This window comes from Oncorhynchus tshawytscha, linkage group LG17 (genome assembly GCF_018296145.1).
Source record: "Oncorhynchus tshawytscha isolate Ot180627B linkage group LG17, Otsh_v2.0, whole genome shotgun sequence".
Classification (NCBI taxonomy): domain Eukaryota; kingdom Metazoa; phylum Chordata; class Actinopteri; order Salmoniformes; family Salmonidae; genus Oncorhynchus; species Oncorhynchus tshawytscha.
Genome location: NC_056445.1, coordinates 2,292,213 through 2,315,333, shown reverse-complemented (window position 1 = coordinate 2,315,333; position 23,121 = coordinate 2,292,213). Strand labels below are relative to the sequence as shown.

Below are 23,121 nucleotides of genomic sequence, written 5' to 3'. Positions count from 1 at the left end.
CTCCTCCGCTTCCAGACTGTATATGAATGTGGGAAGCTGCCGCTGGCTGATCCCGCCCTGGCTACATAAAACATTTAAAAAATTAACCTGAATTAGGGCCAGACTAGTTACCATCATTTTCTCACATTGCAATTGAAGGTTTTTTCTATTGTCTCTTTTTGGTCCATTTAGATTGTTAATGTAGATTGTATAGAATTATTTATTTTTATGTTATGGTTAAAAATGTTAATGTTTTACTGTGACTTGTCGTAGGCTCCTAAGTGGACCATAAGGTTAAAAACCAAACCAAATTAAGAAAACTAAACTGAAAAACAAAAAAATACAATTAAAAACTAAGTTGCTCCGCCAGAGTGTCTCTTTTGGGTCACTTTTGCTTTTCCCAAGCCCGGATTTGTTTGTTTCATGTGTAACTCTGTGTTGTTGTTTGTGTTGTACTGCTTTGCTTTATCTTGGCCAGGTCGCAGTGGTGTATGAGAACTTGTCCTTAACTGGCTTACCTGGTTAAATAAAAGTGACATTTAAAAAAAAATAAGCAACATTTTTTTCTTTCCCAGACAGGGGATGTAGCTCAGTGGTAGAGCGCATGCTTTGCATGTATGAGGTCCTGGGTTCAATCCCCAGCTTCTCCAAGTTTTTTGCAAAGACCCAACTTCTACTTTCCAGAATATTGAAATTCTAAGCAGGAAACAGAGATGTGCAAAATCATTTGGTCTTGTAATCTGAAGAATATGCTTTCAATCCCTGTTAGTACATTTATAGAACAGAAGTGGCATGGTTGCCAACTTTTATGTCATAATTTTCAAAAACTGAAGTTCATGTTTTCGATCCCTGTCCGTACCTGTTTTAAGAATTGCTGCTATCATTTCATTGTAGTTTCAATGGAATGGTGTATATAAAAAGTACATTGAATTAATAGTTCACCCCTCCGCTTCCAGACTGTATATGAATGTGGAAAGCTGCCGCTGGCTGATCCCGCCCTGGCTTACATAAAACATTAAAAAAATTAACCTGAATTAGGGCCAGACTAGTTACCATCATTTTCTCACATTGCAATTGAAGGTTTGTTCTATTGTCTCTTTTTGGTCCATTTAGATTGTTAATGTAGATTGTATAGAATTATTTATTGTTATGTTACGGTTAAAAATGTTAATGTTTTACTGTGACTTGTCGTAGGCTCCTAAGTGGACCATAAGGTTAAAAACCAAACCAAATTAAGAAAACTAAACTGAAAAACAAAAAAATACAATTAAAAACTAAGTTGCTCCGCCAGAGTGTCTCTTTTGGGTCACTTTTGCTGGTCCCAAGCCCGGATTTGTTTGTTCCATGTGTAACTCTGTGTTGTTGTTTGTGTTGCACTGCTTTGCTTTATCTTGGCCAGGTCGCAGTGGTGTATGAGAACTTGTCCTTAACTGGCTTACCTGGTTAAATAAAAGTGACATTTAAAAAAATAAGCAACATTTTTTTCTTTCCCAGAAAGGGATGTAGCTCAGTGGTAGAGCGCATGCTTTGCATGTATGAGGTCCTGGGTTCAATCCCCAGCTTCTCCATGTTTTTTTGCAAAGACCCAACTTCTACTTTCCAGAATATTGAAATTCTAAGCAGGAAACAGAGATGTGCAAAATCATTTGGTCTTGTAATCTGAAGAATATGCTTTCAATCCCTGTTAGTACATTTATAGAACAGAAGTGGCATGGTTGCCAACTTTTATGTCATAATTTTCAAAAACTGAAGTTCATGTTTTCGATCCCTGTCCGTACCTGTTTTAAGAATTGCTGCTATCATTTCATTGTAGTTTCAATGGAGTGGTGTATATAAAAAGTACATTGTATTAATAGTTCACCCCTCCGCTTCCAGACTGTATATGAATGTGGGAAGCTGCCGCTGGCTGATCCCGCCCTGGCTTACATAAAACATTTAAAAAAATTAACCTGAATTAGGGCCAGACTAGTTACCATCATTTTCTCACATTGCAATTGAAGGTTTTTTCTATTGTCTCTTTTTGGTCCATTTAGATTGTTAATGTAGATTGTATAGAATTATTTATTTTTATGTTATGGTTAAAAATGTTAATGTTTTACTGTGACTTGTCGTAGGCTCCTAAGTTGACCATAAGGTTAAAAACCAAACCAAATTAAGAAAACTAAACTGAAAAACAAAAAAATACAATTAAAAACTAAGTTGCTCCGCCAGAGTGTCTCTTTTGGGTCACTTTTGCTGGTCCCAAGCCCGGATTTGTTTGTTCCATGTGTAACTCTGTGTTGTTGTTTGTGTTGCACTGCTTTGCTTTATCTTGGCCAGGTCGCAGTGGTGTATGAGAAATTGTCCTTAACTGGCTTACCTGGTTAAATAAAAGTGACATTTAAAAAAAAAAGCAACATTTTTTTATTTCACAGAAAGGGGGTGTAGCTCAGTGGTAGAGTGCATGCTTTGCATGTATGAGGTCCTGGGTTCAATCCCCAGCTTCTCCATGTTTTTTTGCAAAGACCCAACTTCTACTTTCCAGAATATTGAAATTCTAAGCAGGAAACAGAGATGTGCAAAATCATTTGGTCTTGTAATCTGAAGAATATGCTTTCAATCCCTGTTAGTACATTTATAGAACAGAAGTGGCATGGTTGCCAACTTTTATGTCATAATTTTCAAAAACTGAAGTTCATGTTTTTGATCCCTGTCCGTACCTGTTTTAAGAATTGCTGCTATCATTTCATTGTAGTTTCAATGGAGTGGTGTATATAAAAAGTACATTGTATTAATAGTTCACCCTCCGCTTCCAGACTGTATATGAATGTGGAAGCTGCCGCTGGCTGATCCCGCCCTGGCTTACATAAAACATTAAAAAAATTAACCTGAATTAGGGCCAGACTAGTTACCATCATTTTCTCACATTGCAATTGAAGGTTTTTTCTATTGTCTCTTTTTGGTCCATTTAGATTGTTAATGTAGATTGTATAGAATTATTTATTTTTATGTTATGGTTAAAAATGTTAATGTTTTACTGTGACTTGTCGTAGGCTCCTAAGTGGACCATAAGGTTAAAAACCAAACCAAATTAAGAAAACTAAACTGAAAAACAAAAAATACAATTAAAAACTAAGTTGCTCCGCCAGAGTGTCTCTTTGGGTCACTTTTGCTGGTCCCAAGCCCGGATTTGTTTGTTCCATGTGTAACTCTGTGTTGTTGTTTGTGTTGCACTGCTTTGCTTTATCTTGGCCAGGTCGCAGTGGTGTATGAGAACTTGTCCTTAACTGGCTTACCTGGTTAAATAAAAGTGACATTTAAAAAAATAAGCAACATTTTTTTCTTTCCCAGAAAGGGGATGTAGCTCAGTGGTAGAGTGCATGCTTTGCATGTATGAGGTCCTGGGTTCAATCCCCAGCTTCTCCAAGTTTTTTTGCAAAGACCCAACTTCTACTTTCCAGAATATTGAAATTCTTAGAAGGAAACAGAGATGTGCAAAATCATTTGGTCTTGTAATCTGAAGAATATGCTTTCAATCCCTGTTAGTACATTTATAGAACAGAAGTGGCATGGTTGCCAACTTTTATGTCATAATTTTCAAAAACTGAAGTTCATGTTTTTGATCCCTGTCCGTACCTGTTTTAAGAATTGCTGCTATCATTTCATTGTAGTTTCAATGGAGTGGTGTATATAAAAAGTACATTGAATTAATAGTTCACCCCTCCGCTTCCAGACTGTATATGAATGTGGGAAGCTGCCGCTGGCTGATCCCGCCCTGGCTTACATAAAACATTAAAAAAATTAACCTGAATTAGGGCCAGACTAGTTCCCATCATTTTCTCACATTGCAATTGAAAGTTTTTTCTATTGTCTCTTTTTGGTCCATTTAGATTGTTAATGTAGATTGTATAGAATTATTTATTTTTAATTTTATGGTTAAAAATATTAATGTTTTACTGTGACTTGTCGTAGGCTCCTAAGTGGACCATAAGGTTAAAAACCAAACCAAATTAAGAAAACTAAACTGAAAAACAAAAAAATACAATTAAAAACTAAGTTGCTCCGCCAGAGTGTCTCTTTTGGGTCACTTTTGCTGGTCCCAAGCCCGGATTTGTTTGTTCCATGTGTAACTCTGTGTTGTTGTTTGTGTTGCACTGCTTTGCTTTATCTTGGCCAGGTCGCAGTGGTGTATGAGAACTTGTCCTTAACTGGCTTACCTGGTTAAATAAAAGTGACATTTAAAAAAAAATAAGCAACATTTTTTTCTTTCCCAGACAGGGGATGTAGCTCAGTGGTAGAGCGCATGCTTTGCATGTATGAGGTCCTGGGTTCAATCCCCAGCTTCTCCAAGTTTTTTGCAAAGACCCAACTTCTACTTTCCAGAATATTGAAATTCTTAGCAGGAAACAGAGATGTGCAAAATCATTTGGTCTTGTAATCTGAAGAATATGCTTTCAATCCCTGTTAGTACATTTATAGAACAGAAGTGGCATGGTTGCCAACTTTTATGTCATAATTTTCAAAAACTGAAGTTCATGTTTTTGATCCCTGTCCGTACCTGTTTTAAGAATTGCTGCTATCATTTCATTGTAGTTTCAATGGAGTGGTGTATATAAAAAGTACATTGTATTAATATTTCACCCCTCCGCTTCCAGACTGTATATGAATGTGGGAAGCTGCCGCTGGCTGATCCCGCCCTGGCTTACATAAAAAATTAAAACAATTAACCTGAATTAGGGCCAGACTAGTTACCATCATTTTCTCACATTGCAATTGAAGGTTTTTTCTATTGTCTCTTTTTGGTCCATTTACATTGTTAATGTAGATTGTATAGAATTATTTATTTTTATGTTATGGTTAAAAATGTTAATGTTTTACTGTGACTTGTCGTAGGCTCCTAAGTGGACCATAAGGTTAAAAACCAAACCAAATTAAGAAAACTAAACTGAAAAACAAAAAAATACAATTAAAAACTAAGTTGCTCCGCCAGAGTGTCTCTTTTGGGTCACTTTTGCTGGTCCCAAGCCCGGATTTGTTTGTTCCATGTGTAACTCTGTGTTGTTGTTTGTGTTGCACTGCTTTGCTTTATCTTGGCCAGGTCGCAGTGGTGTATGAGAACTTGTCCTTAACTGGCTTACCTGGTTAAATAAAAGTGACATTTAAAAAAATAAGCAACATTTTTTTCTTTCCCAGAAAGGGGATGTAGCTCAGTGGTAGAGTGCATGCTTTGCATGTATGAGGTCCTGGGTTCAATCCCCAGCTTCTCCATGTCATGTTTTTTTGCAAAGACCCAACTTATACTTTCCAGAATATTGAAATTCTTAGCAGGAAACAGAGATGTGCAAAATCATTTGGTCTTGTAATCTGAAGAATATGCTTTCAATCCCTGTTAGTACATTTATAGAACAGAAGTGGCATGGTTGCCAACTTTTATGTCATAATTTTCAAAAACTGAAGTTCATGTTTTCGATCCCTGTCCGTACCTGTTTTAAGAATTGCTGCTATCATTTCATTGTAGTTTCAATGGAGTGGTGTATATAAAAAGTACATTGAATTAATAGTTCACCCCTCCGCTTCCAGACTGTATATGAATGTGGGAAGCTGCCGCTGGCTGATCCCGCCCTGGCTTACATAAAACATTAAAAAAATTAACCTGAATTAGGGCCAGACTAGTTACCATCATTTTCTCACATTGCAATTGAAGGTTTTTTCTATTGTCTCTTTTTGGTCCATTTAGATTGTTAATGTAGATTGTATAGAATTATTTATTGTTATGTTATGGTTAAAAATGTTAATGTTTTACTGTGACTTGTCGTAGGCTCCTAAGTGGACCATAAGGTTAAAAACCAAACCAAATTAAGAAAACTAAACTGAAAAACAAAAAATACAATTAAAAACTAAGTTGCTCCGCCAGAGTGTCTCTTTGGGTCACTTTTGCTGGTCCCAAGCCCGGATTTGTTTGTTCCATGTGTAACTCTGTGTTGTTGTTTGTGTTGCACTGCTTTGCTTTATCTTGGCCAGGTCGCAGTGGTGTATGAGAACTTGTCCTTAACTGGCTTACCTGGTTAAATAAAAGTGACATTTAAAAAAATAAGCAACATTTTTTTCTTTCCCAGAAAGGGGATGTAGCTCAGTGGTAGAGCGCATGCTTTGCATGTATGAGGTCCTGGGTTCAATCCCCAGCTTCTCCATGTTTTTTTGCAAAGACCCAACTTCTACTTTCCAGAATATTGAAATTCTAAGCAGGAAACAGAGATGTGCAAAATCATTTGGTCTTGTAATCTGAAGAATATGCTTTCAATCCCTGTTAGTACATTTATAGAACAGAAGTGGCATGGTTGCCAACTTTTATGTCATAATTTTCAAAAACTGAAGTTCATGTTTTCGATCCCTGTCCGTACCTGTTTTAAGAATTGCTGCTATCATTTCATTGTAGTTTCAATGGAGTGGTGTATATAAAAAGTACATTGAATTAATAGTTCACCCCTCCGCTTCCAGACTGTATATGAATGTGGGAAGCTGCCGCTGGCTGATCCCGCCCTGGCTTACATAAAACATTTAAAAAATTAACCTGAATTAGGGCCAGACTAGTTACCATCATTTTCTCACATTGCAATTGAAGGTTTTTTCTATTGTCTCTTTTTGGTCCATTTAGATTGTTAATGTAGATTGTATAGAATTATTTATTTTTATGTTATGGTTAAAAATGTTAATGTTTTACTGTGACTTGTCGTAGGCTCCTAAGTGGACCATAAGGTTAAAAACCAAACCAAATTAAGAAAACTAAACTGAAAAACAAAAAAATACAATTAAAAACTAAGTTGCTCCGCCAGAGTGTCTCTTTTGGGTCACTTTTGCTGGTCCCAAGCCCGGATTTGTTTGTTCCATGTGTAACTCTGTGTTGTTGTTTGTGTTGCACTGCTTTGCTTTATCTTGGCCAGGTCGCAGTGGTGTATGAGAACTTGTCCTTAACTGGCTTACCTGGTTAAATAAAAGTGACATTTAAAAAAATAAGCAACATTTTTTTCTTTCCCAGAAAGGGGATGTAGCTCAGTGGTAGAGCGCATGCTTTGCATGTATGAGGTCCTGGATTCAATCCCCAGCTTCTCCATGTTTTTTTTGCAAAGACCCAACTTCTACTTTCCAGAATATTGAAATTCTAAGCAGGAAACAGAGATGTGCAAAATCATTTGGTCTTGTAATCTGAAGAATATGCTTTCAATCCCTGTTAGTACATTTATAGAACAGAAGTGGCATGGTTGCCAACTTTTATGTCATAATTTTCAAAAACTGAAGTTCATGTTTTCGATCCCTGTCCGTACCTGTTTTAAGAATTGCTGCTATCATTTCATTGTAGTTTCAATGGAGTGGTGTATATAAAAAGTACATTGAATTAATAGTTCACCCCTCCGCTTCCAGACTGTATATGAATGTGGGAAGCTGCCGCTGGCTGATCCCGCCCTGGCTTACATAAAACATTAAAAAAATTAACCTGAATTAGGGCCAGACTAGTTACCATCATTTTCTCACATTGCAATTGAAGGTTTTTTCTATTGTCTCTTTTTGGTCCATTTAGATTGTTAATGTAGATTGTATAGAATTATTTATTTTATGTTATGGTTAAAAATATTAATGTTTTACTGTGACTTGTCGTAGGCTCCTAAGTGGACCATAAGGTTAAAAACCAAACCAAATTAAGAAAACTAAACTGAAAAACAAAAAAATACAATTAAAAACTAAGTTGCTCCGCCAGTGTCTCTTTTGGGTCACTTTTGCTGGTCCCAAGCCCGGATTTGTTTGTTCCATGTGTAACTCTGTGTTGTTGTTTGTGTTGTACTGCTTTGCTTTATCTTGGCCAGGTCGCAGTGGTGTATGAGAACTCGTCCTTAACTGGCTTACCTGGTTAAATAAAAGTGACATTTAAAAAAATAAGCAACATTCTTTTTTTCCCAGAAAGGGGATGTAGCTCAGTGGTTGAGCGCATGCTTTGCATGTATGAGGTCCTGGGTTCAATCCCCAGCTTCTCCATCTTTTTTTGCAAAGACCCAACTTCTACTTTCCAGAATGTTGAAATTCTAAGCAGGAAAAAGGTATGTGCAAAATCATTTGGTCTTGTAATCTGAAGAATATGCGTTCAATCCCTGTTAGTACATTTATAGAACAGAAGTGGCATGGTTGCCAACTTTTATGTCATAATTTTCAAAAACTGAAGTTCATGTTTTCGATCCCTGTCCGTACCTGTTTTCAGAATTGCTGCTATCATTTCATTGTAGTTTCAATGGAGTGGTGTATATAAAAAGTACATTGTATTAATAGTTCACCCCTCCTCTTCCAGACTGTATATGAATGTGGGAAGCTGCCGCTGGCTGATCCCGCCCTGGCTTACATAAAACATTTAAAAAATTAACCTGAATTAGGGCCAGACTAGTTACCATAATTTTCTCACATTGCAATTGAAAGTTTTTTCTATTGTCTCTTTTTGGTCCATTTAGATTGTTAATGTAGATTGTATAGAATTATTTATTTTTAATTTTATGGTTAAAAATATTAATGTTTTACTGTGACTTGTCGTAGGCTCCTAAGTGGACCATAAGGTTAAAAACCAAACCAAATTAAGAAAACTAAACTGAAAAACAAAAAAATACAATTAAAAACTAAGTTGCTCCGCCAGAGTGTCTCTTTTGGGTCACTTTTGCTGGTCCCAAGCCCGGATTTGTTTGTTCCATGTGTAACTCTGTGTTGTTGTTTGTGTTGCACTGCTTTGCTTTATCTTGGCCAGGTCGCAGTGGTGTATGAGAACTCGTCCTTAACTGGCTTACCTGGTTAAATAAAAGTGACATTTAAAAAAATAAGCAACATTTTTTTTTCCCCAGAAAGGGGATGTAGCTCAGTGGTTGAGTGCATGCTTTGCATGTATGAGGTCCTGGGTTCAATCCCCAGCTTCTCCATGTTTTTTTTGCAAAGACCCAACTTCTACTTTCCAGAATATTGAAATTCTAAGCAGGAAACAGAGATGTGCAAAATCATTTGGTCTTGTAATCTGAAGAATATGCTTTCAATCCCTGTTAGTACATTTATAGAACAGAAGTGGCATGGTTGCCAACTTTTATGTCATAATTTTCAAAAACTGAAGTTCATGTTTTCGATCCCTGTCCGTACCTGTTTTCAGAATTGCTGCTATCATTTCATTGTAGTTTCAATGGAGTGGTGTATATAAAAAGTACATTGTATTAATAGTTCACCCCTCTGCTTCCAGACTGTATATGAATGTGGGAAGCTGCCGCTGGCTGATCCCGCCCTGGCTTACATTTAAAAAAAAAAACACAATTAACCTGAATTAGGGCCAGACTAGTTACCATCATTTTCTCACATTGCCATTGAAAGTTTTTTCTATTGTCTCTTTTTGGTCCATTTAGATTGTTAATGTAGATTGTATAGAATTATTATATATTTTTTTTAATGTTATGGTTAAAATGTTAATGTTTTACGGTGACATGTTGTTGGCTCCTAAATGGACCATAAGGTTAAAAACCAAACTGAGAAAACTAAACTGAAAAACAAAAAAATACAATTAAAAATACAATTAAAACTAAGTTGCTCTGCGAGAGTATCTCTTTTGGGTCACTTTTGCTGGTCCCAAGCCCGGATAAAGGAGGAGGGTTGGAATTGTGACAAATGATAAACAAGAACCGACAGAAGAAAGTTCATTTGTAGTTCTAAACATATTTAGGGTGTTTTTTACTCACCTCTTGTCTCTCCCACAGAGTTATTCCTCTCTCCAACAGCGTCCATCACAATTACATGATCATGGCCAGTTACGCAAATTAGGTGATGACGTCATTTAACGACTTCTAGCGTCTTTTACGACAGCCAATAGCTACTTTCCTTACTGAGGAGTTGGCAACACTGCTAACTTTAAACATCAGTTATTTGAGCAGCTAACCGATCGCTGCAGCTGTACATTGCCCATCTGTAAATAGCCCACCCAATCTACCTACCTCATCCCCATATGGTTTTTATTTACTTTCTGCACTTTTGCACACCAGTATTTCTCACCATCTGCTCATCTATCACTCCAGTGTTAATTTGCTAAATTGTCATTACTTCACTACTAATGGCCTATTTATTGTCTTACCTCCTCAATCCATTTGCACACAGACATAGACTTTCTTTTTTTGTGTGTTATTGACTGTATGCTTGTTTATTCCATGTGTAACTCTGTGTTGTTGTTTGTGTCGCATTGCTTTGCTTTATCTTCTCCAGGTTGCAGTTGTAAATGAGAACTGGTTCTCAACTAGTTTACCTGGTTAAATAAAGGTGAAATAAAAAATAAAAAATACTCTCTCACACAACCGCCTTAAGAGCTCCCTGATCCAAAGTGTAGAAAAGGGAAGTTTGGTTATTGGGACTGACTCCTGAATTTTTCTGCCACTGTCTCTGGAGCCTTAACTGTACTTCACCTGCATCACTTTACACAACACTGGAATGAAAGGCCGAGAACATTGAATAAGGATAGCGCTCGTACTGTATATCTTGGATATGATCGGGTGACCTAACCAAGAAACTATTGTCCACGGATGATTGGGCATGAGCGGAGAACATAGTTGGGTAGATTTTGGATCCAATATAGCCTTACTAAGATAGGTAAGGTAAGAAGGACACACACACACATACATTACAGGTCCATCTATACTGATGTGAGTTAAAGCTCCAAAGAGAGAATCATCTGGCAACATTAACCAGCTATCAATTTTTGTGATGTCTGTTTTTTTATCACCTGAATAACCCTTCATGGATAATAATGGATCACTTGACTTGTGTGTCATGCACCATAAGAAGTAATGAGCTCTATATACCAAACTATGGGGGAGAGGGGGGGGCGGTTTCTCGGACACAGATTAAACCAAGTCCTGGATTTAAAATATTTTTAATGGATATTCTCTATTGATCTTGCTTTTTAGTCCAGGATTAGATGAAATTGGCCCTATCAATACAGGAAAAAACATACAATTGAGATTTAAGTATACAATATGTCACTGATGGGGAGGCAAACTGGAGAACTAGCTAACATAATGACCAATTGAGAACAAGTGTGAGTTCTGTTTGAGCTTTTTAGCACAAACGTAATACCTAGAACTCCGCACCCACAGAAGAGGTCCTATCTGCACTTTGCCTATATGGCTCACATTATCTACCCCTGCACATACAGTGCTGTCCATATGGCACATAGGACACTAGGGACTTGCTAATCCCATAAAAATGACTGTGAGGCTTTTTCCTCTCCCCATGTGGGAGACTGAGAGCAGGAGTCAAAGTTGAGACATCAGGGGGACAGGTGGTGGCTCGCCACCCCAGAGAGGATACCAGGGAAGGCCAGCAGAGATGTGTTGATGGAGGAAGGCTGGACACAAAGCGTGAAAAGACCTGGGCCCACTGCTGGCAAGAGAGAAAGAGCTGCTCAGTCAGCGCGATGCACCCACTCCGTAGGCCGATGAAAAGATAATTCCCCCAGCACGGACCTCATGCGGCGTCAAACCGTTTGTGAGCGCTGACAGAGCCAGATCAAGCAGAAAGGATATGAGTGGGAAACTTCAAAACCTGCTCATGTTTCTGGCTCTGTGAAAGGATTTGTATAACACATTCAGATTTGATGGACTTTCCCATGTTCTCCTGGACAGCCCTTTTTTTTGTTGACGTGTTCAAATAATGAATCTCTTATGTTGCCGGGCTCTTTTCCCCCCGACCCACGCCATGTTTCTAGTTGTGGTGTAGGGATGCTGTGCGGATCATTCCATCACATGCAGCAGTCCCGAGCATATGGAGAACCGCTGATTCGTCGACTTCCAAGGACCAGGGTGAGTAGCACTGGGGCAGTTTTTTACCTTGACAACCTTGAACAACTCAACTACACTGGAAGCTCAACAAGCATTGACCAAGGGAACCCAGCTGCTTGAAAAGTTGCTGTTTCTCCACAACAAAAACCTTTATCTGATCATCATAAGATACCATATGCATATTATCATCATCTGATAAAAGGCTTTTAGATGTAGAGAAAACAAAGACTTAGCCCATTGTGCTTAGTAATGTTGCGGTGACAACCAAGCCAGTGGATTATATCAATATTTGGCTGTTTTGGCCATGGTTTTACCGAATAATAGTATCTTAACGAGTCTGCATTTGAGATAGATAATGTTCAGACTCCAAAAAGCTAGCAGAATAATTGTCTTTATGTTGTTAACACACTATTGCTGTTGGCAATAACTAGGATTTACAAAGTATCCCTTTTTGAATTAGATTGAAGGTGGATTTCATGCACCTTATTCTTCATAGAAGTTAAGGTTTGTCTCACTGTGATTTCTGAAATAACTAACAAAATCATGTTACTTTTTTATTCCCATGACGTACACTAAACTGAAGCTCTTAAACCAAAACATGTATGATATGGAAGACGGCGGATGAAAAACATTGTTTTCCTCCAGGTGCTGAAATGGAACAAATATGTTTGATCCTTTTGCTTATAAGTAAGGCATTATCAATTGGAGCACAATTCAATGGATACAACTGTGATGCCAACTTCCACAGCCGCTTCCCTGGTGAGAATATAAATACATTGTTTTAATTTAAATTCAATACAACTTCAATGCAGGTTATTCATATAACTTTATGAATATAACATAGAACTTCAACTTAACTCATATTGGACTGATGCATGTAACATGTTTAGGATAGTGAATAGTTGCTATTTCGTATATATTTCAGGAAGTTTACATGTTTTTTTCTGTCTTCGGAAAAACAGTGAAACCTTTATTTACACTTATAATCAAATACAATGTTATTGTTAGCTGTTCAACTGTCTGACGGCCTGGTGGTAGAAGTTGTCTTGGAGCCTTTGGTCCAAGACCCGATGCTACGATACTGCTTGCTAGATGGTAACAGGGTTAACAGTCCATGGTCCGGGTGACTGTAGTCCTTGACGACCTTCGGGTCTTCCTCAAGCATCACCTGCTGTATGTCTTGGAAGGCAGGGAGCTCGCCCCAAGTGAACTATTCGACCATCCGCACCACCCTCTGTAGAGCTTTGCGGTTGTGGGCAGTGCAGTTGCCGTACCAGGCAGTGATGCATCCCATCAAGATGGTCTTAATATAGACATTTCCAAATAGAGTTCAAATCAATAAAATTATCAACGCCAGTGTGAGCCTTCTTTAGTCTTTTTCTTTAGCCTTGTTTAGTTATCCCTCTTTGTAAAAAAAATGCATGTAAGGCCATAATATGATTTTGTGCTGTGATAATAACTGTTGCTGTTTTCTCTGCTCTCTCCCAGCGGAGCGGGACATTAGTGTGTACTGTGGGGTGCAGACAATCACCCTCAAGATCAACTTTTGTCCTGTTCTCTTCTCCGGCTACACCGACACTGACCTGGCCCTCAACGGTCGCCATGGAGATGCCCACTGCCGTGGTTTCATCAATAACAACACCTTCCCCACCGTGGTCCTCTTCAGCATTAGCCTAGCCACCCTGGAGACATGTGGCAATGCCCTGGTGGTAAGAGGCCCATGCTTATTCCAACCACCTGTTTATAATGCCTTCTATCACACCTATGGGTCAGTTTCCTGGAAACAGATTAAGTTCTGGACTAAAAAGCACTTTCGATGGAGATTATTTATTGAGCATATCTTGAAGTCCAGGACTAAGGTTAATCTGTATCCGGAAAACCCTAAAAGAGTCCATGACAGACCGTGGATCCTCTTACCGTGACTCCAACCACAGAGCACTTACATCAAGCCCAAGCCATAAATTATTCTAAAAGGCAGCAAAAACAAGAAGAGATAAACAACTAAATAAAATGTCCTACTATTAGGAATCATCTTAAAAATGTACACACAGTCATCTACAGTGTCTATGTTTTGATGTTGACAACCTATATTTTAGTTTCCAACAGTGGTTCAGTAATTGTAGTGGAGGTTGGAGTTGGGAGAACGGAAGCCCCGGAGAGGTGATTGCTTGTTCCTAGAAACAGCGGGAGAGATTCGAGAGGAGCCTTTACTAATGTTGCTTTCTTCCCCATTTTGTTGTTTTGATTGTAGTTTGGTTCCTGGGCCGCTGATGCTGTGATAAAGGGAATTGAGTTAGGGATTAGCACGATGAGGGGGCATTAGCTTAATAGTATGGTTGATGTTATCGCCACTGGCCCTCTCTACTGATGGGACCTTGACTCTCATAATGGTGGGGATGGGATGGGGCAGGCATTCACCACTGATTTTGTGTTGCAGGTTTCCACGGCTCAGGGGCCTAATGCTTATGGGAACCTCTCACTGGTGCAGATTGGGAACATATCAGGGTACATCGATACACCAGATCCCCCAACTATCATTAGCTACCTGCCAGGTCTGCTCTACAAATTCAGCTGTAGCTACCCTCTGGAATACCTGGTGAACAATACACAGTTGGCTTCGTAAGTGCTGTGAAATAATCCCTCAAGTTTCTATGATGATTCTTATCCATTCACATGTCTACAATTCCCCTGAATTCATAATACAATTAATAAGAGATAATTCAAAGTCAGTGAAAAGTCATTGGAATGTGTCAAAATTGTGTTGTCAATGAACTTAAATGATTACCATTTTAGATATACTGTACACAGGGATGCAGTAAACTGAAAATTACCAAAATGAAAAATTATTGGAGAGCACAATGAAGATAACACATGATTTGAGAAGGTCATAGAATCTAAGTTTTATGTTAAAAGAGAATGATGTATCACACTGACATGTTACATTTCTCAAGATATCTGAAAGTAAACCAAGATAAACAATATGCAAATGTGACTCAATGTTGGGTATAAATCAGACAATAAAACATGTTTAGCATAACTTTAATTTTCATGTTTATTCAAGGTCAGCTGCTGCAATATCAGTGAAGGACAGCAATGGTACTTTTGTCAGTACTTTGAGTCTACTGCTTTACAATGTAAGTACATTTTACAAATGACACAATTGCATTTGCTATGATACACTTTATGATTCACTGCTAGATTTACTAACCATATTATACATGCAAAGTTTGCATCCGGGAATAAAATGTGCATAGAGTGCCTTCAGAAACTATTCACACCCCTTGGCCTTTTCCACATTTTGTTGTATTACAAGGTGGGATTAAAATGGATTTAATTGTACTCTGTAATGTCAAAGTGGAAGAAACATTCTAACATTTTTTTATTTTTTTTATTAAAAAAACGTCTTGATTAGATACTGTATATCTTCAATAAATGTTAGAATAACCTTTGGCAGCAATTACAGCTGTGAGTCTCTCTGGATAAGTCTCTCAGAGCTTTCCACACCATCTGGATTGTACAACATATGCCCATTATTATTTTCAAAATTCTTCAAGCTCTGTAAAATTGGTTGTTGATCATCGCTAGACAACCATTTTCAGGTCTTTCCATAGATTTTCAAGCAGATTTAAGTCAAAACTTTAACTCGGCCACACAGGAACATTCATTGTCTTCTTGGTAAGCAACTCCAGTGTAGATTTGCCCTTGTGTTTTAGGTTATTGTCCTGCTGAAAGGTGAATTCATATCCCAGTGTCTGGTGGAAAGCAGACTGAACCAGGTTTTCCTCTAGGATTTTGCCTGTACTTAGCTCCATTCCATACATTTTTTTATCCTGAAAGACTACCCTGTCCTTAATGATGACAAGCATACCCATAACATTATGCAACCACCACTATGCTTGACAGTATGGAGAGTGGTACTCAGTAATGTGTTGAATTGAATTAGCACCAAACATAAGACTTTATTCAGGATAAAAAGTTAAATAATTTGCCACATTTTTTGCAGTATTACTTTAGTGCTTTGTTGCAAACAGGATGCATGTTTAGGGATATTTTTATTCTGTTTATTCTTTTCACTCTGTCAATTAGGTTAGTATTGTGGAGTAACTACAATGTTGGTGATCCATCCTCAGTTTTCTACTATCACAGTCATTAAACTCTGTAATAGTTTTGGAGTCAGCATTGGCCTCAGTGAAATCCCTGAGCGGTTTCCTTCCTCTCCGGTAATTGAGTTAGGAAGGATGTATCTTTGTAGTTACTGAGTCTATTAATACACATCCAAAGTGTAATTAATTACTTCACCATCCTCAAAGGGATATCCAATGTTTGCTTTTTTATTTATACCCATCTACTAATAGGTGCCCTTCTTTGCGAGGCATTGGAAAACCTCCCTGGTCTTTGTGGTTGAATTTGTGTTTGAAATTCACTGCTCGACCTTACAGATAATTGTATGCGTGGGGTACAGAGATTAAGTAGTCATGATGAAAATCATGTTAAACGCTATTATTGCACACAGTGAGTCCATGCATGTTATTATGTGACTTGTTAAGCAAATATTTGGTCCTGAACTTATTTAGGCTTGCCATAACAAAGGGGTTGAATATTTATTGACTCAAGATAATTCAGCTTTTCATTTTTTATTAATTTATTTAATAAAACACGAAAAACATAATTCCGCTTTGACATTATAGGGTATGGTGTGTAGGCCAGTAACAAACAATCTCAATTTAATCAAATTCAGGCTGTAACACAACAAAATGTGGAAAAAGTCAACGGGTGTGAATACATTCTGAAGAATGTAGAGCAAAATGGTCAAATAAAAGTCCATCGTAAACAATGTACCAGAAATATATATTAACCATAATGACACTACATTCATTTAATCTCCTTCTGAAAGGAAGTATTGAGTAGTTTTCATGACTGGGAATTTGACAGTGGATAGGAAATACAGGGGTAGTGTAGCTATTATACAATTACAGGTTAAAAAACTGTGCATACAGAACTATTTTTTATTCCAGTAATGAAGGTGGTTTGTGCCAATTTACCCAAAATGTATTGCTAAAATGAATAATAATAATGAAAAAAAGGGTATTTTTTCGAACTCAGATTACAAATCCAGTGCAATTCATGAATCCTGTCCTCATCTAAATGTTAATATGAGGGATTAAAACAATTGTGACTTGTTGATTTCTTTGTGTGTTTGTCTCTGTAAAGGACTCGTCATACGTTCAGCAGCTGTCAATTCCTATGGCGGGCCTCACACTGAAGACACGTGTGTTTGCAGCAGTCAAAGCTACCAACTTGGACAGGAGGTAACCAATCATTTAATTTCATCAAGAACTTCCAAGAGCCATATAACACATGTCTGCAGGCCCTTCTTGAACTTCGGGCAATTGTGGAATGTACATTAGGGACTTTAACATTTGATTGGTGGGAAAGTGACAACCACGGCAGCTGCAAAAAGGTTACCGCAGTGCAATCGTATGTATTTAAATGGCTCTTAGATCAGCATTCTAACTCTGAGATGCTTTATGAATACTGTCCCTGAACTGTATGTTCCACCTTAGTGAGTGTACAATTTTTTTCACTTTTGGAGTTAAACAATACTATAATATTAATTAGCAGGAACGTAAAAATACATATTTTCACTACACACAATGGGAATCATTATCCCACTGCCCTACATACAGCTCTGCAGTAGATCAGATTTGCTGTGAATGCGAAAGAAATTCACACCTCTTTAGGCGTGGTGCTACAGTAGCTAGCAGAGTAGAAGGCTTCTATACAGCTTCTACCACCAAGCCATAAGACTTCTGAACATCTAGTCAAATGGCTACCCAGACTATTTGCAGTGCATCCCCCCCCCTCCCCCCACCCCCTCTTTACATGTACATACTACCTCAACTAACCGGTGCCCCCGCACATTGACTCTGTATCGGTACCCCCCTGTATATAGTCTCGCTATTGTTATTTTATTGCTGCTCTTTAATTACTTGCTGATTTAATCTCTTATTCTTATCCATATTTTTTTTAAACTGCATTGTTGGTTAGAGCCTGTAAGTAAGCATTTCACTGTAAGGTGAATACCTATTGTATTCGGCACATGTGACTAATAACATTTTCTTTTATTTGAACACTTGAAAAAGAAAAGGAGATCCTCACACTCTAGGAGCTCAGATGCAATAATTAAATAACCAACATTTAGACAGCCGAGCTGTCTTCATAATACCCTGATGAAGACAGCTCGGCTGTCGAAATGAAAACAGCTCGGCTGTCGAAATGAAAACAGCTTGGCTGTCAAAATGTTGTTTATAAAATTATTGCATCTGAGCTCCTAGAGTGTATGGCTCTCCTACTCTTTTCCAGATTTGACATTTTTTTAAAGTATATACAGTTAAAGTCGGAAGTTTACATACACTTAGGTTGGAGTCATTAAAACTCGTTTTTCAACCACTCCACAAATTTCTTGATAACAAACTATAGTTTTGACAAGTCGGTTAGGACATCTACTTTGTGCATGACAAGTCATTTTTCCAACAACTGTTTACAGACAGATTATTTAACTTATAATTCACTGTATCACAATTCCAGTGGGCCAGAAGTTTACATACACTAAATTGACTGTGCTTTTAAACAGCTTGGAAAATTCCAGAAAATGATGTCATGGCTTTAGAAGCTTCTGATAGGCAAATTGACATAATTTGAATCAATTGGAGGTGTACTTGTGGATGTATTTCAAGGCCTACCTTCAAACTCAGTGCCTCTTTGCTTGACATGGGAAAATCAAAAGAAATCAGCCAAGACCTCAGAAAAAAAACTGTAGACCTCCACAAGTCTGGTTCATCCTTGGGAGCAATTTCCAAATACTTGAAGGTACCACGTTCATCTGTACAAACAATAGTACGCAAGTATAAACACCATGGGACCACGCAGCCATCATACCGTTCAGGAAGGAAGGTGTTCTGAGGGAAAAAAGAGTTGCAACTCAATGTTATTATATTTATCAATCTAGCTTATGAGTTTTAAATTTACACTTCCTCAGATGGAAGGAATTCCAACCAAAAGTTCAAAGTGTGAAAATGGAGCATAATTCAGTTTTAATACACTTTTCTCTCTGCAAGTATTTGGACCTTGAACTTAAGCATGAGAATAGCATGCTACTCACCTGCTATTTGTCTGGGGTGGAGATCAAAGAAATGAAGCTGTGGTGGAGGTGTATTTACAGATACGCTGTATTTTGGCCCAACTTTTCACTGTATTTTTTTTACCATTTGTATTGTGTTAAATATTGTCCACTATCGGTAGACAACGTTAGTTATACCAGCATACATTTATTTCTGTCACTTCAGTGTTAGTTTCCTTACATTTTCCATCATTCCATTCCATTGTTAGTTTACTTTTCTTTCCTCTGTCACGTTCCTGTGGTTGTTCCAAGTGAATCATGAATCATATTAGGCTAACAAATTCAAAGTTGTGCAGTCATTTGAAATGTGTAACCTACTTGAATCATTATGGAATTCAGACCACAAAAGGCAGTTTAAACCTTGGGCCTGGCGACTGAACAGTTGAGCTGTTGTCATCAGAGTTCCATGATTATTAGGGTATATTTACAGGACTACTGTTCAACCCCTATTGTACACTTTTCTCACCTTCTAATATTTAATGGATTAAAAGGTAATTTACCACCTTCACAAGTGCAGTCTCAGTGCTATGATGGGGTCAAACCAGACTGAAGCATTTCGTATACATTGTTTGTCTTCAAGAAGGCAGTGAGTTGCTGCGCTACAGCTTTTTCTAAAAATGTTGAGAGGAATGGGACATTCCATATAGGCCGATTAGTTTTTTACATTTTCTGCGCCAAGGTTTGGCTTTTTCAAGAGAGGATTTATTACTGCCACTTTTAGTAAGTTTGGTACACATCCGGTGGATAGGGAGCCGTTTATTATGTTCAACATAGGAGGGCCAAGCACAGGAAGCAGCTCTTTCAATTGTTTGTTGGAATAGGGTCCAGTATGCAGCTTGAAGGTTTAGAGGCCAAGACTATTTTCATGAATGTTTCAAGAGATATAGGATTAAAAAACGTGAGTGTCTCAATTGATCCTAGGTCCTGGCAGTGCCTGGACAACTGAGCGTTGGAGAAATTCACAGACTCAACGAGTCCATAATTTGCTTTCTAATGATCATGACCTTTTCGTCAAAGAAGTTAATGAATTCATCACTGCTGAAGTGAAAGCCATTCTCTCTTGGGGAATGCTGCAATTTAGTTAGCTTTGCGACAAAAATACATTTTGAAAAATAGGATGATAAAGCAGCAGTGAGGGCTCTTCGATACTGCATGGTACTGCTTTTCCAAGCAAGACTTCCAGTTTGGTGGAGCGCCATTTCCGTTCCAATTTTCTGGAAGCTTGCTTCAGGGCTTTGGTATTTTCTGTATACCAGGGAGCTAGTTTCTTGGGTTTTTTTTGGTATTGTTTTTAGGGTGCGACTGCATCTAGGGTATTAGGAACTTAGTTCCTCAGTTAGGTGGTTAAATTATTTTTGTACTCTGACGTCCTTGGGTAGGCGGAGGGACTCTGGAAGGGCATCTAGGAATCTTTGGGTTGTCCGAGAATTTATAACACGGCTTTTGATGATCCTTGGTTGGGGTCTAAGCAGATTATTTGTTGTGATTGCAAACATAATAAGATGGTGGTCCTATAGTCCAGGATTAAAGGGAAAAATGTTAAGATCCACAATACTTATTCCACTGGACAAAACTAGGTCCAGGGTATGACTGTGGCATGTTGGCCAAAACCCACTGAGTCAATGATGGCTCCAAAAGCCTTTTGGAGTGGGTCTGTGGACTTTTCCATGTGAATATTAAAGTCACCAAAAAATGTAATATTATCTGCCATGACTACAAGGTCAAATAGGAATTCAGGGAACTCATTGAGGAACGCTGTACACGGCCCAGGATGCCTGTAAACAGTAGCTATAACAAGTGATTGAATAGGCTGCATAGATTTCATGACAAGAAGCTCAAAAGATGAAAACCGTCTTTTTTTTATAAATTGAAATTTGCTATCGGAAATATTAGCAACACCTCCATCTTTGCGGGATGCATGGATAATATGGTCACTAGTGTAACCAGGAAAAGAGGCCTCCATTTATCAGGATTGAGCCATGTTTCAGTCTGGCCAATCACATCAAGATTATGATAAGTGATTTGTTCATTGACTATAACTGCCTTCGAAGTGAGAGATCTAACATTAAGTAGCCCTATTTTGAGATGTGAGATCACAATCTCTTTCAATAATGACAGGAATGGAGGATGTCTTTATGACCCCTCGAGGACCGATGGGAGGTGGGGATAATAGACCTGAGCCAGCCGTAGAATCCATCGTGGCTGACAAAGAGGCCGGAGTCTGACACCCTCACGGCCAGATAAGGGGGGAAAGCTTGGAAGATCTGAACCCGAGGTAGGATCCCCCTGGGAAACAGGGTAGAGGACGATGGCTCGGAAACCTTCAAGGCCAGGGTGGTGAAGCTGTTTAATGTCTAGATTGGGCTTTCCAAAGTCAAAGAAGTCACGTTCACCATTGACCGCTGCCTTCCATTAGGGGCAGCAGGTAGCCTAGCAGTTAAGAGCGTTGGCCCAGTAATTGAAAAGTTGCTGGTTCAAATCCCTAAGCTGACTTGTTGAAAAATATGCCAATGTGCCCTTGAGCAAGGCACTTAAACCTTATTGATCCTCTGGAAGCATCAGTCCTGTTACATTTTCCACAGGCGGAGGTGACTTCCCCGGTGAGAGGTCCCAGAGGTCCCATTTAGTGGTGACAGGGCATTTATACTCTCACCATGTCAGAACTACATCCACCCTGAGGTGTAGAGAAGAAGGTAGGTGGCCGTGGTCTAACCAGAAAATTGTGCAACAGCGAGATTTGCTTGCTGAAGGTAGAGAGCTCGGTCCTCCGCAAGTAAGCAGTTGTTGCTTTGAAAATCCGGTCGTTCACAGTGTCCCGGAAAAGAGCTTAGTAAAGTCCTGTAACACAAGAAGCGCTCATCTCTTCCTCTGAATGGGGAGGCCTCCATGAGAAGAGGCAGTTCCAAATTGGGAAAATCCAAGCAGCTATTTTTGTTAGCTTGATGTCTTGTCTCTTAAGGATCTGCCCCTTTTTTTCAATTTCACCTAAAATTACATCTAATTGCCTGTAGTTCAGGCCCTGAAGCAAGGATACGCATATTCTTGGTACCATTTGAAAGGAAACACTTTGAAGTTTATGGAAATGCGAAAGGAATATAGGAGAATATAACACAATAGATCTGGTAAAAGGTTATACAAAGAAAAAACAACCGTTCTTTTCTATTTTTTTGTACCATCATCTTTGAAATGCAAGAGAAAGGCCATAATGTATTATTCCAGCTCAGGTGCAACTTATATTTTGTCCACTAGATGGCAGAAGTGTATGTGCAAGACTGATCAAATGAACCATTACATTTCTGTTAAAAATTGTGTATGAAGACTGCCCAAATGTGCCTAATTTGTTTATTAATAACTTTTCATGTTCAAAATTGTGCACATAAACAATAGCATGGTATTATTTCACTGTAAGAGCTACTGTAAATTGGACAGTGCAGTTAGATTAACAGGAATTTAATCTTTCTACCAATATCAGATACGTCTATGTCCTGGGAAATGTTCTTGTTACTTACAACCTCATGCTAATCGCATTAGCCATACGTTAGCTCAACTGTCCCATGGAAGGGACAATGATCCAAAAGAAGCTAGCAGCTGAGCTAGCAGCTTCGTAGAGCTAGCTAATGTTAGCTGTTCTGTTAAGCTCAATTTTGGGACAAGAAATAGCAGTCTGTAGTGGAATCTGTGCAAAAACAAGTGAAGTATTTATAATCTAACTCACATTGGCTACATTTAATCAAAAACAACAATCCGAATATTAGAGATCAATAAAAGAAAGCCATGTCAATAGACAAATATTTGTCTTCTGTTCAGTACCAATTGGAAGATTTTTTAAATACTTATATATTATTTAGAGTTAGGGAAGCATTTATTTAAAAATTATATAAAGCTTGAGAGCTTTTACACACTAAATACTATATATGTATATATACTTATATACACACAAAAGTATGTGGACAGCCCTTCAAATGAGTGGATTTGTCTATTTCAGCAACACCAGTTGCTGACAGGTGTATACTTTCGAGCACACAGCCATGTAATCTCCATAGACAAACATTGGCAGTAGAATGGCCTTACTGAAAAGCTCAGTGACTTTCAACGTGATACCATCATAGGATGCCACCTTTCAAAAATTCAGTTTGTCAATTTTCTGTC

The 23,121-nt window shown here is 38.3% G+C and overlaps 2 protein-coding genes and 10 non-coding genes across 12 annotated transcripts in view; 11 read left to right on the top strand and 1 right to left on the bottom strand.

The window, feature by feature from the left end:
• The window catches only part of LOC121838636 (NLR family CARD domain-containing protein 3-like), a 733,752-nt gene that overhangs the window by 183,105 nt on the left and 527,526 nt on the right, over positions 1–23,121 (bottom strand). The window lies entirely within an intron of this gene.
• On the top strand, positions 558–629 carry trnaa-ugc. The gene has a single exon. It is a non-coding gene; the product is annotated as a tRNA-Ala (tRNA).
• Positions 1,476–1,547, top strand: trnaa-ugc. Its single transcript has one exon. It is a non-coding gene; the product is annotated as a tRNA-Ala (tRNA).
• trnaa-ugc lies at positions 2,397–2,468 on the top strand. Its single transcript has one exon. It is a non-coding gene; the product is annotated as a tRNA-Ala (tRNA).
• Positions 3,313–3,384, top strand: trnaa-ugc. Its single transcript has one exon. It is a non-coding gene; the product is annotated as a tRNA-Ala (tRNA).
• trnaa-ugc lies at positions 4,236–4,307 on the top strand. Its single transcript has one exon. It is a non-coding gene; the product is annotated as a tRNA-Ala (tRNA).
• On the top strand, positions 5,155–5,226 carry trnaa-ugc. Its single transcript has one exon. It is a non-coding gene; the product is annotated as a tRNA-Ala (tRNA).
• On the top strand, positions 6,078–6,149 carry trnaa-ugc. The gene has a single exon. It is a non-coding gene; the product is annotated as a tRNA-Ala (tRNA).
• On the top strand, positions 6,998–7,069 carry trnaa-ugc. Its single transcript has one exon. It is a non-coding gene; the product is annotated as a tRNA-Ala (tRNA).
• trnaa-ugc lies at positions 7,915–7,986 on the top strand. The gene has a single exon. It is a non-coding gene; the product is annotated as a tRNA-Ala (tRNA).
• trnaa-ugc lies at positions 8,835–8,906 on the top strand. The gene has a single exon. It is a non-coding gene; the product is annotated as a tRNA-Ala (tRNA).
• The window catches only part of LOC112217236 (zona pellucida-like domain-containing protein 1), a 50,522-nt gene continuing 39,846 nt past the window's right edge, over positions 12,446–23,121 (top strand). Inside the window, exons 1-5 of the mRNA XM_024377505.1 lie at positions 12,446–12,551; positions 13,281–13,501; positions 14,230–14,411; positions 14,854–14,926; positions 17,004–17,101. Of these exons, the coding sequence (XP_024233273.1) occupies positions 12,446–12,551; positions 13,281–13,501; positions 14,230–14,411; positions 14,854–14,926; positions 17,004–17,101 (680 nt within the window). The remainder of the gene's footprint in view (positions 12,552–13,280; positions 13,502–14,229; positions 14,412–14,853; positions 14,927–17,003; positions 17,102–23,121) is intronic.